General features: G+C 43.3%; 1 protein-coding gene across 2 annotated transcripts; it reads left to right on the top strand.

Annotated features, from left to right (window-relative positions):
- Positions 1-964: 964 nt before the first annotated feature.
- On the top strand, positions 965-16,447 carry LOC105690984 (plastin-2). 2 transcript variants are annotated; one of them, XM_012409190.4, is made up of 3 exons: positions 965-1,235; positions 12,267-12,697; positions 12,959-16,447. In XM_012409190.4, exons 1-3 carry the CDS (start codon positions 1,185-1,187, stop codon positions 14,370-14,372), a joined length of 1,896 nt encoding a protein of 631 aa, XP_012264613.1. In that variant the 5' UTR covers positions 965-1,184; the 3' UTR covers positions 14,373-16,447. The 2 variants fall into 2 exon arrangements, with proteins under 2 accessions (XP_012264613.1, XP_012264612.1); XM_012409189.4 differs by lacking the exon at positions 965-1,235 and adding an exon at positions 11,503-12,134.
- The last annotated feature ends 54 nt before the right edge of the window (positions 16,448-16,501 follow it).

Raw genomic sequence — 16,501 nt, 5'->3', positions numbered from 1 at the left:
GACGTCGAATTCGCATCAACGCAAAAACGCTCGGCGGAGAAACCGAACCACACATCGTCAACGAGTCGGAAGATAATCAGCGTATGGTAATCACACCGCCGGATGACACACACGCGCGGTTTTCGATTGCCCGTACGCGCTTTCTCGTTTTCAAATTACCCATTATTCGCATCGACCGTCTTCTATCGCGCACCAATGGCGAGTGATTCACGCGATTTTTCATCGACTGACTTTTTACCCGGTACGGAACGACGCGTTCTTCTGAATCAAATTCGATGAACTGTCTCAGCCGGTCATTCAACACCGTGCACATATGTAACTCAATTTTCAATCTGTGATGAGTCAACACCTTTGGCAAAATCGAACCCGGGGTGAAACAACCCTTACTCATCGAGTCAAGGGGATTTTTTATTCTCAGGATTGGATCGATCTTCTCGTCCTCCGATAACTTTCAAAGGACCTTCGATCGTCCTTCTGATTTTCGGAGATATCAATCTTCTCGGAATTTCAACCCTCGGAAGAATCATCCACCCCATACGCTTATTCGAAGCGACGAAAGTTTGAAGGGCTGATGAAAATTTGGGAAAAAAATTTCAACGATCCGGAGGGTAGGGTTTCCAACTCGAAGGCGATCGTTCGAGGTGCATATTTACAGATATCCGTCAAAGTATACAGGAGATGGAGAATGACCGGTTAACGATGATATTCGTTCGTTGACTAGTGTGCGTCCGTGTGACGAGGCTAATCAGTGTGACTCAGTGAATGGTAAGTTGGGATTGATTTTGTGTTGGTTTTCTTCTGTGTCGATATACGAACGGCGGAACGTGTGCGTGGTTTGTGTATGCGCATACCATACCCGTTGCCCATGGCCGGATGGTATTCGCTCTTCGAATCCGGAATATAGAATCCAGTCGTATTATAGACGTCGTGCCGTAAGGTGCGCGCCAAGTGTTGGACGCAAAATTGAAACAAAATATATATACCAGGCGCAGGTATAGAGAACAGTAAGGAAAGTGACCGAACGCTGAGGCCCCCCACCCCCCCCTCGTCCCCCCCAATTCGGTTCGGAATTTGAAATTTGAATCGAAAAAAAAAGAACGAGAAGATTATTTTATTTCACCAAGGACGATCCCTGACCGCAACTTTATCGTACGTATATACCGCTAACTACAGAAGCTAACAACATGGCGACGGCGATAGACGACAGACAGGAACTCCTCGAGCAATTTCAAGCGGTGAGTACTGTTTATTTATTAAAACACTCCGTTAAGCCGGTTAGATGAAATTCCAACGGACGAAACGAACGTCATTTCTATCACGGGGGATGGTTGAATTTTGAATTTTTTTTCATCAACCTTATTGATCGCTCGTCGCCACTCCGCCTTACATGCGATATCGTACCCCCGGTGTACGGTATAAATACCAAGCGGAGCACGAGGTTTTCGACGTATCAACTGTGACTTTGTATTTAACCCTTTTCGGAGGGGTTGAAAAGGGGATGGAAATATTCACCCTTGTTTTAGTCACGGGACGTTCCGACCACGCGATAACTGCGGGAGCGTCGATCTTATCATTTTGAATTTCGAACGGTGACAACCGGGACAAAAGACGGTTCGCCTCTCGTCCCAGTCCGTCGAATAAATGCCGGATATGGAAAAACGAGGAGAGTAAATAGCGCACAATTGATTTTAGAAAACTAGGATAAACGAGACATGCGGGTCTCGTGATTTTCGTATCATTGTTATATACATATATACATACATTCGTTAACTTCTCCACATGCTGTTACTGCCGGACGTATTTTTTTTTTTTCTTTTTTTTTTTTCTTTTGCGCTAATATATTCTCCGACGACATTGAATTAAAGAAGCGAACGAATTTCTGTACGGATTCTCAAATCCTCCCAGCTGCTAAAGCACCTTTGGTAACACGTGTGTTTCATGAACGTGTTACGGTCAATGGTATACATATAACATCAGTTCGTACTCAATTAGAATTATCAAAGTACAGGAAAAAAAAAAAGATAATCGTCCGACGTCTTTTAATTTGACAACCGCGAATCGATCGATGTAATCAGACGAATCGTATGGAACTGATGTCGTTATTACCGTTGATCAAAACGCCGGCAATTCACGCCCATAAATGGAAACCATCGTGCATGCATGTTAGTTTCAATCTCATAGAAAATTTGAATTAATAGAATAAGAGAGAAGAGATAACCCGTTCGTTTTCTTGAGCGTTTCTGCGTATAAAAAAAGTCAAAAAAGGTTGGTTGAAAAACCGAAGGTAAAAAAAAAAATGTACACATACCTTTGGACGTTGGCTATTTGAAACCTGCACCTCTCTGCGCGAGTGTGTAATGTGTAATGTAGGTACACGGTAACATTATAGTTTAAACTATTTTTTTCTCATATGCGCTGACAATGCGGTGGGCATTGAATTTCAATGTTAAGTTTCTTTGAACCACTCCCCGATACGAACCTGTTCGAATATATGCTTGCTTACGTAATCCGGGAACTTTTGAAAATTGGTGTTCGTTGAAATTGAGCTGCATTTTTTTTTTTCATTTCTTAACGAAAAAGAAGCGACTTTTCGTTAAAAAAAAAAAAAAGCAGAGGATCGGATCCCGCGAATCGGTGCAGATTTTCGACGTATCGGCTATCGATAAGATCGGCAATCTTCTTATCGGAGACTGTTATTTAAACAAATGACGATCTCGCGTTCGAAGTACAACGCGAAGATGAGTGAAAATATGACGATTATCGCGACGGACGCGAGCGGACAATATGTTGGTGTGTTATTCTCCTCATCTGAATTATACATTTGCGAGCGTTGTACAAAATATTTAAGTAGATACACACGTCAAATTGCATGTTAAGTATACATATAGATACGTACGCGCGCACGTATTCTACATGACCGTAAAAGGCTGAATATATTTATCGGACCAGCGACGGCTTAGCTGACTTTTATTCTTATCGAAAAAAAATACCTCGACTCCGAGGCGCATTTATTTCTGCCGATACACATATCCGTATAAGTATATACATTCCCGACGTGTTCGAGACACTTCGGCGAAGTATTTTTGAAATATTTTTTTAAAAGGAAACGAAAAAACACGAATCACGATCACTCCGAGACCTGCACGTGACCAAAAAGCTCCCCCGGATCGTCGTCGAGTCGCATCGCGTGGTACCGAAATTTCTCCCTGCAATTTTAAAAACGTCGAGTCGCTAAAAAACTGAAAACTTTTTCTTTCCGATAAAAAAACAAAAACTGTAACAACAATTTCAAACAAGATACTCGATTTCATTCTCCTTTTCATCAGACCGAAAAGTGTGTTGGACGAACAAAAAAAAGTCTGTTCGCGATCCCAATAAGCTGAGGACGACACGTGCCATTATTTTTTTTTTTTTCTGCTTTATTTCGGCTCTTTCACAAACTGGTTTACCTTTACCTCCTATACAATACGTGTTGTATACCCGACGCGCAGCTCGGAAAACTGGAGTTCAAAAAAAAGGAAACTGATTCAATGAATTCAAAAATGTTTTACGCCGGTTTCGAGTAACGGGAATGCGAGTTACGCGTGTACTCCCTGGTCAACGTTACGGTCGTCGTCGGTATGGATTTTATGAAATAAATAAATAAAACGTACAAACAACTTTTGTTAACAAATGTATTTGTGGAAGCGAGGAATGTTGGCGCAGGGTAAACGAGCTGCAGGTGATACGGTATACAGCGACAGATAAAAGTACGACGCTGTACGCGAGCTATGCACGTGTAGAAAAAAATTGTTTTCAACCAGAATCTCCCCTTGTAATAATGACACAAAAAATAGAAAAAGAAGGAATGAAAAAATCGAGCTGCAGAATTGTTAAAAGAAAGAAAGAAAGATAAAAGGAAGAAGAGGTGTTCGAAATATACACAATGTCTTATTTTGATCTTGTCTAAATAGAGCTTTGCATTCGGTCTAGACCAACTTGATGATACGCGCGGTAACGAGAAAGACCCACAGCGTCGAGACCCACAGCTGTGAGTGCGACTCACGAGCGCACTTACCTTATTTGCTCAACGCACGTGACTGTGTACATACGTAGACCTATATACACACACACACACACACCTAAGTCGGTGAAACGATTCATGAAAATATAATAGCGACGATAAACGGTTCATTATCATCACTTCGGAGCTACCGATACAAGCAGGTGTAAAGTCAGCTGTTGGGAGTCGGTCACGCGGTGGTAATCTGAGCAGGTACCTGACCTCGCTCAAATTTTTACCATTTTCCACGAAGGATTTCCTCCCAACTTCGAGCTTCTCTATTTCTTCAAATCGTTCGGCCTTAAACCGAAGGACTGAGGAAAAAATTATTCAACTTCTCTGCGGTTTAGGATTATCGTCACGTTTCCGTCCCAATTTATTTTCGAAAGGAAAAAATTTATTTTTTCCTTCTCAACTGGACTTTTCTGATTCCAAATTTTCGGTATTTGAATATTATTTTAAAACCGTTAATCGGGATGCTTCGAGATAGTTTCTTTTCTGCCCACAGGTAACTCTGAAAGAACAATGCGAACGACATTTTCTCAGGTAATTTTTAGAAAATGGATTTTCAAGAATATTTGAAAATATTGAAAACCGGTTTCGGTCGGCAGTTCTCTAGATTGACGAGGCGAAGAGAAAAGGTTATCCGATCGCAGAGATGCGATTCGAACGGCGCGGCGAATGTGGAGCGTCAGACTTCCTCTGAAAAACTCTATAATCCATCGGTCTGAATTCCTCGGTTTATTACAATCGTCTATATTTCCCAACGCCATTAAAAAAAACCCCGCGCAATCTGCTCAGCACATTCTGATGAGAAGATTTTTCGAAACAATACTGAAATTATGCGGGTACTTTTCTCACGTAAAAATGAACGAGCGCCTACGTACCGCTCCTCCTATATACGAACCGCGTTTGCATCCTGTACTAGACCGTGTGAACCGTACGTAGTTTTTTTTTTTTCTCTTATTTATATTTCAACTTTTTTCACAAATGAAAGTTTCGAAAATTGAGTCGTTGCCCTCTGATCCGAACGATCTCCGAAAATTCATTCTTCTTTTTTTAAACATTTGTGTCGCAAAAGTTTTTGCAAGCGAAGCACAGATGGAGCGCGCGTGCCGGAGGAAAGAAAAAAAAAAAAAAACGAAAATCGCGTACGCAGATTCCGTTAGAAATTTGATACACCAATTCGAGCAATTCCACCTGTAACTTACGATTTTTCGGAGTCTTATTAACGGATATGAGGTGTCGGAGTGCAGCTCCTATAAAATTTCAACTGATTAGACAAAAATTTATCAACGTCGCCTGATGTCGGCTGCACTTGCAATTTATTCCACCCGACAAAAGAGTAAGGTATAGAGAATAGAAAAAGATCGTGGGAATTCGAATCTACGAGTCGGAAATAAATTGAAGCATTTTTTTTTTTCATACCGTCGCTCCAGAATATTCGGATCATCGCCCGGCCACTAGAGATAAATAAATTCTCGTTACACGAATATTTTGAAAAAGAACGACTGTTTTTTTTTTTTTTCTAAATGACAAACGAACGTTATGTACGCCAATACGCGGGGATACCAGTGCTATATTTACTCCGTATGATTGCAGCTATCGAAATGGGATGTCCGGGTTTGTCATCGCCTGTGGTTTTCTTCGTTGGACAGTATTCGTAATCAAACGAAAATTGTTAAATAATGGGAATAACCAGGCTATCCCGTCGTTACTGTCGTGTCGAATACGCGTTACGATTCGTATTCGCAAAACGCGAGCCCAAGATTGAGATTCCCCTGTGGTCGGTTTTCCTCGCATTCTATAAATCAGACGTAACGCGAGTTTAATATAAGTAGCGGAATAATAAGTCTGCACTTTGTAATACCCCGCGAAGATAATGCCGACGCGGAAGAGGATTTTGACAGAGATAAATCATCGGATAAGTCGAACTAGCGAAGCGTATTCGCGTATATCGACTTACCGGATTCTCTTCGCGAGGCTTCTTCGTCTCACAGTCGTTTAACGGTAGCCGTCCACGTTGCGACCACTCGATCTCCTTCTTTCCTTTTTCTTCAATTTACCGATCCACCGTCCACCCTGTATAACGGTGCTGAATTCACCTTAAATTCAAGTAGCTCATTCTTTTGGTTTTTTTTTTTACCAAAAATCGACTCTCCCAATTTGAATATCGCGCGATCTCGCATTTCTGTGCATGCAAAGTACAACCTCAGGGGCAACTCAGCCACAAATTCTATAAACCGATCCAAGCGTGATCCGATGTAGAACGCGCGTTCGGACGTTTTTATTACTCGTGTACCTCGTCGCGAAAATCCGTGAGAAAACGGCGTAGATTTTCCCATCCAAAGAAGACATCCTTGGAGAGTAATCCCGAGTTTGAATTCACGCATTTTGTCGAACGTACGCTACATACGAAACGTTCAGCCGTTCGTCTCTGTTCACATGTACAGATAATTAGATCCGTGTCAAGGTGTGTTTCATTCCCGTAGAGCCGAGTGCAACGCGAACGACGAACGAACGGGGTCCGCGATAAATGTTTTTGCCAGTCGCCTCACGTGGCTAGTTTGCAGCAACGGAAAACAAAAGGGAAACGTGATGCTTAAAAAGTGGTAGGCAACGTGCGCTACGCGCTGCTTAACACAGACTTTGACTCAACATTTAATGCCCGGTAATTCTTGCGTCAACCCGATGACACGTCTACTTAGTAGCAGAACTTGAGCGGTTAATCCAGAATTACGCCCGGCCGCACCTCGGACTCGCTCGCATTTACCCCGTAATTTACCTAGCCGCCCCGTTTTAGTAACACGCGACGTACGAGGTAAAGTTGAACGAGATCGATGTGGATCACCTGCGGGGGATCTTCGATCGATTTTTTGAGTTTGTAATTTCTCATGCCCTCCGCCCCGTTCGCGTCGTTCACTCAGCGTCGCGGATGATGAGATTCATCATCGCGATGACTAACGTGTTTTCACGTATATCTACATGTGTAGTTTTCATCCAAGTAGATATGAACGTTATTTTAATATTCAAAGATTATTGTACGAGACGAACGGAAAGATCGAGCGGACGTGGGTGTGTCTCGCGCGTAAACTTATCGCTATAGTTTAACGCACGCACGAACCGCGAAGGGAGATAATTTGGAAAAAACATGATCAGAACTTCGGGGAATCGAGAGGCAAGAGTCCTCCGCCTGGATGAACGATTTTTTCGTCATCTTTCTATTTTTTACTGCAACTGGCATTGCATTCGTTGTTTGAATTCCTGGCCCGTCATTTTTTGTTTCAATTTCACATAATGATTTTTCACACTCATGTTGAGAGTTTTATTTATCAATCTACGAATTTTTCTCATCGAGATATCCCATTTTTTTTTGCTCCAAACAGCGAAAAAAAGCCTAAGCTCGGCGTTTTCTTGGCTTTAAAATTTTTTATCCAATCAAACAACCGTGTATCCTAGCAACTGGCTGACATATTTGAAAAGTTGAATATCGACCCTTCAGCCAATCAGCGATCGGATAAATCATCATGGCCGTTCGGCGGCACGATTCGATTCGCTAATTTCGCAAAGTTCAATCGGCCCACAAAGTAAAATGCAACGCCACTAATTGTAAGCGGTACTCGTTAATTTCGCTGCACGAATTCAGAAACACGAGGCTCGTCCCGTTCCAGCTCGCGTTTCCAATTTCGATTGGTCATCAGCCTTTTGGAACTGGATTTTTCTGTCCACCATACGAAACTCCATGCATACCTAATTATTACATAACGACCTATAAGATTGAAAGGTTTCCAGAATCTTCTGAAATCTCTCCGCTCCGAAGGTCGACCTGCTTTCCGTAGAATCTACCGCAGGGTTCAAGCTTACGGTATCGTCTATTATATTTATAGGAAGTCCATTTTTCTCAGGAACTAACCGAGTTGTTGCTACTTATTCGTTCCAAAAAAAAAAAAAAAAAAAGGAGAAAGAAAAAAAAGTGCGTAACTCGCACTCGTGGGCTTCGTTCTTTGGGAACCTTGTAATTACGAAGCGGTGTTCCTTTGTTGTACCTGCGCACCCTGATACGTAATAATAATTCGGTACGTCACGTACGTATGTACATGACGTACGGATTCATAAATCACGTTTCCCGTTGCACGGATCCAAAGGATTTCAGGATTCCCTCGGCGAGTCGTCGGACGTACTCGGTGTATCGTGGGGTAAATTGATATCGCTGAAATTTTTCTTCACCGGGCAGCGTGGATCGGATGACTCTGCGGTAGAAAAAAGGCTCATCTCCCGACCGTCGAGCGGCTGATCGCGATTCCTCGTTTCGGAATATCGGGCGTGTATTACGCACACCGTTTGGCACCGCATCGCACGAACGCAGCGGTTAGTTGTTGCGTTTGAATTGCGTCACCGAATCGTACCGCGAAGTGAATTACACGTAATGCACGGCGACCCGCAACTCCTCGTATTATCTGGTTACTTTCAAACTGCTTTCCTTCGTTCGTGTTCGCTTTACGAAGCGCATAATAAACGCTGCGAAAGACCACGCCACGGCCTAGTTTCTGTAATGAAACGAACGTTAGCTAGTTGTAAGTTCCCAACGCGAATGCCGCTGCCAATGGCACTCCGCAACGAATCGAGTCTCACAATTAATCTTGATTTGAATATCACTACGATTCCGCAAAGATTATCGATCGAACCGATCGAACCGTAAGGAGTGGCCGGCGCATTCGAAGGAAGAAAAAAAAATTGTTACCGACTCAAGAATCTAATCCATAAGATCGCGAGATCCTATTTTCGAAGTAGTAATAAGTTTTTTCCTCCGTACGCGATGTACGGAGACAATCTAGCGTCTATTAGTCCATCCAATCATCTGGACACGTGTGAAGAGTTCGCTTCCGCACTGTCCACACGTGGCGGTGCGGTACCGTGGACCGTATCGAAGTAGAGAGAAGGTCACCGGGACGTGAACTTGAAATCAGAAATTACCAACTCGTTGCAAAATCTAGTCCGGATTTCAAAAACGTCGTCAGTAAGATTAGAGAAGAAGAAATTGCGGGTTACAAAGTCGCGAGGTTTTATCTAGATATTAAAAAAAAATGACGCCATCGTCGACTGGCCTCGGTGCGTGGGTGAAAAAATTTTCGAATCGGTCCTTGAAAAATCGAGAATCAGATGTATCGCGAGTTGAGCGTAGGTTCAAGTTTTCTGCTTCATTTCGCATTCGTTTTTGGTCTCTTTGGTCTGCGTAGTTACGATGATATAATTACCTCGGATTCACGTCCTACTCGTAAGCGTTTCATCATCGTAGTGTACGTCGAAACGGACCGTAGCGCAAAACTCTGACTCCGAGGTGCGAATAACGTGGGAGTTGGAATTCCGAGGCGCAACTTTAGCCTACGATCGTCGTGTAACGATCGCGGTGCATTTCTGGCCGAGAATAACATCCAGTTCGAATCGTATCCTCGATCGATTTACATTCCGTTCAAACTTTCGATGATCCGACGAACTCTCGCTTTTCTCCGAGATAGCGAAATATCCTTCGGCTATCCGCGAACGAGGATCACCCGCGTCGATTCTAAACAAAATCGAAATTATGAACCGTAACGTCGTCGATTATCGGGAAAATTGTAGCCAGCTCATAGCTGTAATTCCGTCCAATTAGGTGCTGCTAAGTTTTCAGAAATGACGTTCTTATTTATAGTCGTTTTCCGATAAGCACGAGTCGCGCATATTATTCTTTTTTCGAAATTCTGGAACGTTCGTTGGTAGAAAGCGCTTGTTTTAGAATTATGTGCAGAGTAATTATGCGGAATTGCGGAACGCAATAAAAACCGTTATGGAATGGAATTCGAGCATATTGTTTTTCCCTTCTGTTCTTCACCGCTTTTGATTCTTTTTCATCATCGGGCATCTGTGAATCAGTTCACGACGACGACGGTATAGATCAGACATTTCTCATTAGCCAGCTGGTGGTGGGACGCGTCATCGCAAGTAAAATATCGAGCGTTGCGTGCGCTCGCGTGTCCCGAATTCGCTCCTCGCGTACATTACGTGGGAAATATTCCGAACTCGTAGAGCGAAAAATTTTTCACGCTGTAATCAAGGATCCGTACATAGGTGCGCGCGCTAAATTATTCACGGAGATTCTTCGTGCGACGATCAACGGCAACATTCGTTCGCAACTTGCATTCCGTGAGTCACTCGAATGCGCTAAAAAAACTCGCGTCACTATTGCCACTGGAAATAATTCTCTCCATCATCATGTTGTTACACGCATAGAAAACGAGATAGTCTAAATAGAAGTAATCATGCTTGATATGAAAAGAGGACTCCTCGAATCCGCGGAAAAATAGATACAGAAACTTGCCACTAGAGGGCCAGGTTACCTGACCTCGCCCATAGGCGAAACACAACGCTGAGAAAATGACCCTTAGTCAGGTTGGACGACAAGAGCATAGTGCACTTTCTCGCCGCTGGGTGGTTGAATGTTCTCGCTACCGAAAACGTACTTCTACGATTTAGGATCCCATGGGGAAACCTCTGCTGATCCTCGTACGTCGCCTGGACCATATCGCCAACACTCGCACTGTTCGTTTGTTTTCATCTTTACTATCAAAAGGACGTCCTGTCATCGACGTCAGCCTACACCTCGTCGCGCCCGGTCGTCTACATTCCTCATCCAACAGTTCTTTGAAGAACTCTTACACAATCAGTTCTTATGAGAACTCCTACACATCCAACAGTTTTTTTCAGAACTCCTGCAACATCCAACAATTCTTTTAAGGACTGCCCAACATCCATTAGTTCTTTCATGAACTTCTACGGCTTGTCAACATTTCTTCCAGCAGTTAGTTCTCTCATGAACTCCCAAACTCCAACACTTCTTCCAATAATTCCGACATTCAACCGTTCTTTAGAGAACTCTGACATCGTTCCACCAGCTCCTCAAGGAGCCCTTACATCCTCACGATTCGTGACTCCGTCACTGGGACACCAAAAATCAGTCCTCTCATGGACTTTTCCAGCACAATGTCTACCTACCCGCAGCCAATGGACTTCCGGTCCGATCATCCGAAAAAATCATTGTTTGGAAAGCCACCCGCCAGAGGGCTTCCTCTTTACGCTGGTATCAATGTCGCTTGCTGCCATGACAAGACAGTTGATACAAAAAACAAAATAAAATTGTTCGATTGTTCGAATAAAATTGCATGATACTGATTTATTGAACCGAATGAGATACAGCAAAGAAAGAATTGTCTGTATCAAGTAAAAATCTTGGTCGTTCATTCAACTTTTTCTTCCGCTTTGATTGGATCGATGAAGGATAGTCAATATCGTTATCGAGAAACATTGGCACTCGAGACTTCTTTCAGTCGTAGATACCTCTGCTTACGAACGACTCGATTGTTCGAAGTGCCTCATGCAGTTTTTCAGATTTAAATGGAATGGTGAGGAGCATGTAGGTTTTTGAACGATGGTGTCCGAACGCCTTGTGAAATTCAGAAGCGATTTGATCGATCGCATGAATCAGCGCAGAGGTCGGGTTCTCCGCGTGATTGGAATTACTTAAAACGATCAAGGCATCGATGACGATTGCGTCGTGATGATTCATTCGCTAGCGATGACAAACAGCGTGAATTGCCACCGAATAAAAATATCTTTCGTAACTCATCTCGAGAGTTACGTCGCCGTTACGAATTCCGTTACGATCATCGCTTGAATCCGCAACATTAGCAAATATTGCCGTGTTTCGATTCGTCGAAACAGAAAAATTGTAAACAATTGTCAACAATTGTTAATCATCGCGTAATTACGCGTGAAGCAAGCGCGACGTTGTATTGGTTCCTGATGTTCGTTATCGAAACTTCGTGATTCTGATAAGGTTGATAAGCAGTCCGCCGACCGATTGACTGAACACCGAGTTCTCTCGTGAGTTTCGATTAGGCAAGACTTCCGCGAACGTCGCTCCGCGTTTTTCCAATTATTTGTTTATCCATCCACTCGGTCGTTCCATTCGGCATAATCGACCATGGAGATCCTCTCCATGAAAAAATGGGACCCCATGGACGAGTATTTCGAGGATTTTTACATCCTCTTCAACGGGGTGAGTCGTTGCGACTTGTCGAATCATCTCGATAAAAACCCGATCAAAGATTCCCTCAGTTTTCCAAAGAATCTCACCCGTTTTATTGACGTCGGACTCTCGATTAACTCGTCTTCGCTTCCCTATTTCCAGATCGATCAGAATGGTGACGGTTTCATCGACCTGGCGGAGCTCAGGGGTGCGTTGGACGTTTGCGGTTTCAAAATGCCGGGTTACAAGGTGCGCCGTATGATCGAGGAGTACGACGACAAGTCCCGGCTGGAGCACAAGGGTCGTTTGTCATTCGAGGAGTTCGAGAAACTCTGCAAAGAACTGAAAGCAAACGAGTTGGGCTCGACTTTCAAGCAGGTGGTGTCGAAGAAGGAGAATCTGGAAACGCTGGGCGGAATATCCGAGGCCTCCAGCGAGGGGACGACCCATTCCGTCCGGCTCGAGGAACAGCTGGCCTTCAGCGATTGGATCAACACGAACCTCGGCTACGATCCCGACCTCAAACATCTCCTGCCCATAGACTCGGAGGGGAGGACTTTATACGACAAAGTCAAGGACGGAATACTTCTTTGGTAAGTGAGGTCATTTAAAACAAAGCGTCCGGATTATTCAGATTAGATAACGCCCACCGTCTACCGTTCCCCGATCGATCCGAACATGTTGTAAGGTATCCGCGAGCTTTTTGGACAATATTTGCCAACGATTTTCTTGCAATTTCTTGGCGCTCGGATGATCCAAGTTTCAGGTGGAGCCTTACCGATAGTATTTTGCATCGACGCACTCGATATCCGAGCGATTAGGAGATTAGCTAATAGCGTATTTCCTTGTTGCAGCAAGATAATCAACCACTCGTGTCCCGACACTATCGACGAACGTACGATAAACAAGAAGAATCTTACGCTGTACACGAAGCACGAGAACCTCACGCTCGCCCTGTCTTCGGCGCAGGCGATCGGATGCAACATAATCAACATCGACGCTCACGATCTGACGAAAGGGTCGCCTCATCTGGTTCTCGGACTGCTGTGGCAGATCATCAGGATCGGTTTGTTCAATCAAATAACCTTGGAGAACTGTCCGGGACTAACTACCCTCCTGCAAGACGGAGAAAGGATCGAGGACCTTCTGAAATTATCACCGGAAGCTATACTGTTGAGGTGGGTGAACCACCACCTCCAGAAGGCCGGCGTTTCGAGGAGGTGCAATAACTTCCAATCGGACATTACCGATTCCGAGATCTACTCGCATCTGATAAAACAAATCGCCCCATCCGACGCCGACGTAACACTGGAAGCTCTCATGGAACCGAATCACAGCACCCGAGCGGAAATAATGTTGCAACAGGCCGCGAAACTCGGATGCAGAAGTTTCGTTACACCCAACGACGTTGTGAACGGAATATACAAGCTCAATTTGGCCTTCGTAGCGAATCTGTTCAACAATCATCCCGGACTGGACAATCCGGAGACGGTGATCGAGGGCCTCGAATCCCTCGAGGAAACGAGGGAAGAAAAAACTTACAGAAATTGGATGAACTCGTTGGGCGTTTCGCCGCACGTCAACTGGCTCTATTCGGACCTAGCCGACGGTCTCGTCATATTCCAACTATACGACATCATCAAACCGGGTACCGTCAGCTGGAACAAGGTCCACAAAAAGTTCACGAAGCTCAGAAAGTTCATGGAAAAACTGGAGAACTGCAACTACGCGGTGGCCCTTGGGAAGCAGATGAACTTCTCGCTGGTCGGAATCGCCGGGCAGGACATAAACGACGGTAACGCCACCCTCACGCTCGCCTTGATCTGGCAGTTGATGAGATCGTACACCCTTTCGATTCTCGCGTCCCTCGCGGGCACCCAGGGCAGTCCGATCGTCGAGAAGTCGATAGTTCAATGGGTGAATTCGAAGCTCCAAGCGGCGGGCAAGACCAGCAGCATAAAGAGCTTTCAGGACTACAGTATATCCGACGCGAAGGTGGTGATCGATCTGATCGACACCATAAAGCCTGGTATAATAAATTACGACCTCGTTAAGGAGGGCGGAACGGACGCGTCGAATTTGGATAACGCCAAGTACGCGATATCGACGGCGAGGAAAATCGGTGCGCGGGTATACGCGCTTCCGGAGGACATAGCCGAGGTGAAACCAAAAATGGTGATGACGGTGTTCGCGTGTTTGATGGCCCTAGATTACGTACCGGACATGGATTCCGTTAAAGAGAAGAACGGCGACGTCGTGATTCAGTAACGAAGAATCGTCAATTTTTGTATATTTCTTTATCTCTCTATCGTCTCGCGAGCGAAAGCCTGATCGTTTCGCAAAACCAATGATGTCATTGGACGTATTTTGATACCGAAGCGCGTAATAATTGTACATATATATTTCTCTTTTAGTGTAAGTTAATGAAATGAAAACCCAGGAAGGGGTAGGGAAGGGTGAAACAAATCAACGGGGGAGCATGACAAGAATCAAAGAATCTAACGATTGGGTGTTGCATGTCGATGCGGATTGTTAATCCAAAATTTACGATACGAGTCGTAGAAAAACGTAACGGAATGCACCGCGCGTACAGTGTTTCACGTTTTAGTAATGGTACACTTACACCGTTCATCGATAAGGAGCTTTTAATTTTTTCTTTCTCACGACTAAATGAGTGCGCGCCTGTCGCGCCCTTGACTAGTTAGAATTACGTAACTATCTACTATTTCGATAACGTTATGCGGTGTTCGTTTTTTCTTCACCGCAAATTTTTGATAACCACGTTTCTCGCTAAGAGGCCGTTACACGCGCCCGCCTACGTGAAAATAATATTTATACCGTTTTCAATTTTTTACCGAGATGTACTTAACCGAGAAGATGATACAGAGGGGGCGGTGAACTGCTTGGAACTTTATAAATTTTTTTAATCAAAACCGCCCCCTACGCAAGTCGATCTAATAATTATAGCCGTGCGGTATATTTGATAAACTATTTAATCACTGATGATCTCGGGATAAAAAAAGACAATTGAAAATAAAAAGAACCAGAAGGAAAAAAAATCATTCTTTAGATTTAAGATACTGTTGTAACGAACCAATCTGATCTACATAAGTATACGTATGCGTCTGGAGAAGGTATATCGTGAACGTAAAAATGTGTCGTAACAAAAAAAAGAAAAAGCAAAAAAAAAAATTGGAGTAAAAAATTGTCTCACACTACACTACACTATTCTATGGTGGAAAATTATTATTCGATAATCTTTACCTCCTGACAATAGTTTTCTTTCTCTAGTGAAATCTGTGGGAAATCATATTCTTTTTTTAGTTTTTGGTGGAATCCAGTAAGTTTATTGATTGCACCGGATTTCTACCAATTCTTATTTGTATCTATTTGAATTTCAATTTTCGTATCGAATGAAGGAGGGAAGTTAGTCAGGATCGGAGTGATTGTTGTGGTTGTATTTATACATGATCTATGAGAAGAGGTGAATTTTTCATTGGTCGTCAACGTACTATTTAATTATTCAACCAGATATTCGCTGTCGGTAACGCGTTTTTCATTTAGTTTTTATACGAAACTGCAAAGCTAAGAATGAAAAAAAAAAGAAAATGGCGGCGGGTACCGTTTAAAACGGATATTATTTCGGTAACGCGTTTCCGCAAATGACGGCCGTAATCGAGAGTCTTGGGCATATTGCAATTTTGTTGTTGTTTTTTTTGTTTTTTGGTCTCTTTTCGGTATCTCAGAATAAGGATAATCAAACGGATGAGCCGCAACGCGGTTTCGATTTTCGGAAATTATAGTCATTTAATGAAATAAGAATTATTATGCATGTACCTAACTGTTACGAATTGAAAATGAGAGTAGGTTATAAGAATGTGAGGAATCATTGATATTTCGGCTTGACAAAAGAGAAGAGAAAAAAAAAAAAAAAGAATTAGGAAAGAAACTAGCAAGGATTCTTGATCGTTGTTAATTATCATAATTATGAATCGATTAATTCTTTTTATCAAATAATCGTAAGTCGGTAATGATCATTAAGGTGTATACGCAGGGAATGGGGAGTACGTACGACAAGCTTTGATTGATCGGAGTGACGTGGATATTTGAGGACGAATTTATTGCTATCCGTAAGAATGAAGCGTGTGACTTTGGCCCCGTGAATCTAAATCCAAAACCCGAAACCCCAAATCTCTGAACCGAGTGTCATAACGTGCGACGTGACTAAGTTATTCTGCAGACGGTATAAAACCAACGCTCGTCGATCCATTGTATGCACGTATATAGATATTAGTTGTAATTAATGTAATTGTAATCTAAATAAAGACAAATTTATCTAAGAATCTTTCGATCAATTTCACCGATAATAAAAAACATTGCGAGCATCATAAATTTGG

Source organism: Athalia rosae, chromosome 5 (assembly GCF_917208135.1).
Source record: "Athalia rosae chromosome 5, iyAthRosa1.1, whole genome shotgun sequence".
NCBI classification, from domain to species: Eukaryota; Metazoa; Arthropoda; class Insecta; order Hymenoptera; family Athaliidae; genus Athalia; species Athalia rosae.
Note: the sequence above shows the minus strand (reverse complement) of the source record. Positions and strands in the feature narration are given on the sequence as shown.

What these genes read in the sequence shown, in the direction of transcription:
- LOC105690984 (XM_012409189.4), top strand. Translation starts at nt 12,060, where the DNA reads ATGGAGATCCTCTCCATGAAAAAATGGGACCCCATGGACGAGTATTTC. An exon ending in TTTACATCCTCTTCAACGGG is followed by an intron (nt 12,135 to 12,266) that starts GTGAGTCGTTGC and finishes CCCTATTTCCAG; the next exon opens with ATCGATCAGAATGGTGACGG. An exon ending in AAGGACGGAATACTTCTTTG is followed by an intron (nt 12,698 to 12,958) that starts GTAAGTGAGGTC and finishes TCCTTGTTGCAG; the next exon opens with CAAGATAATCAACCACTCGT.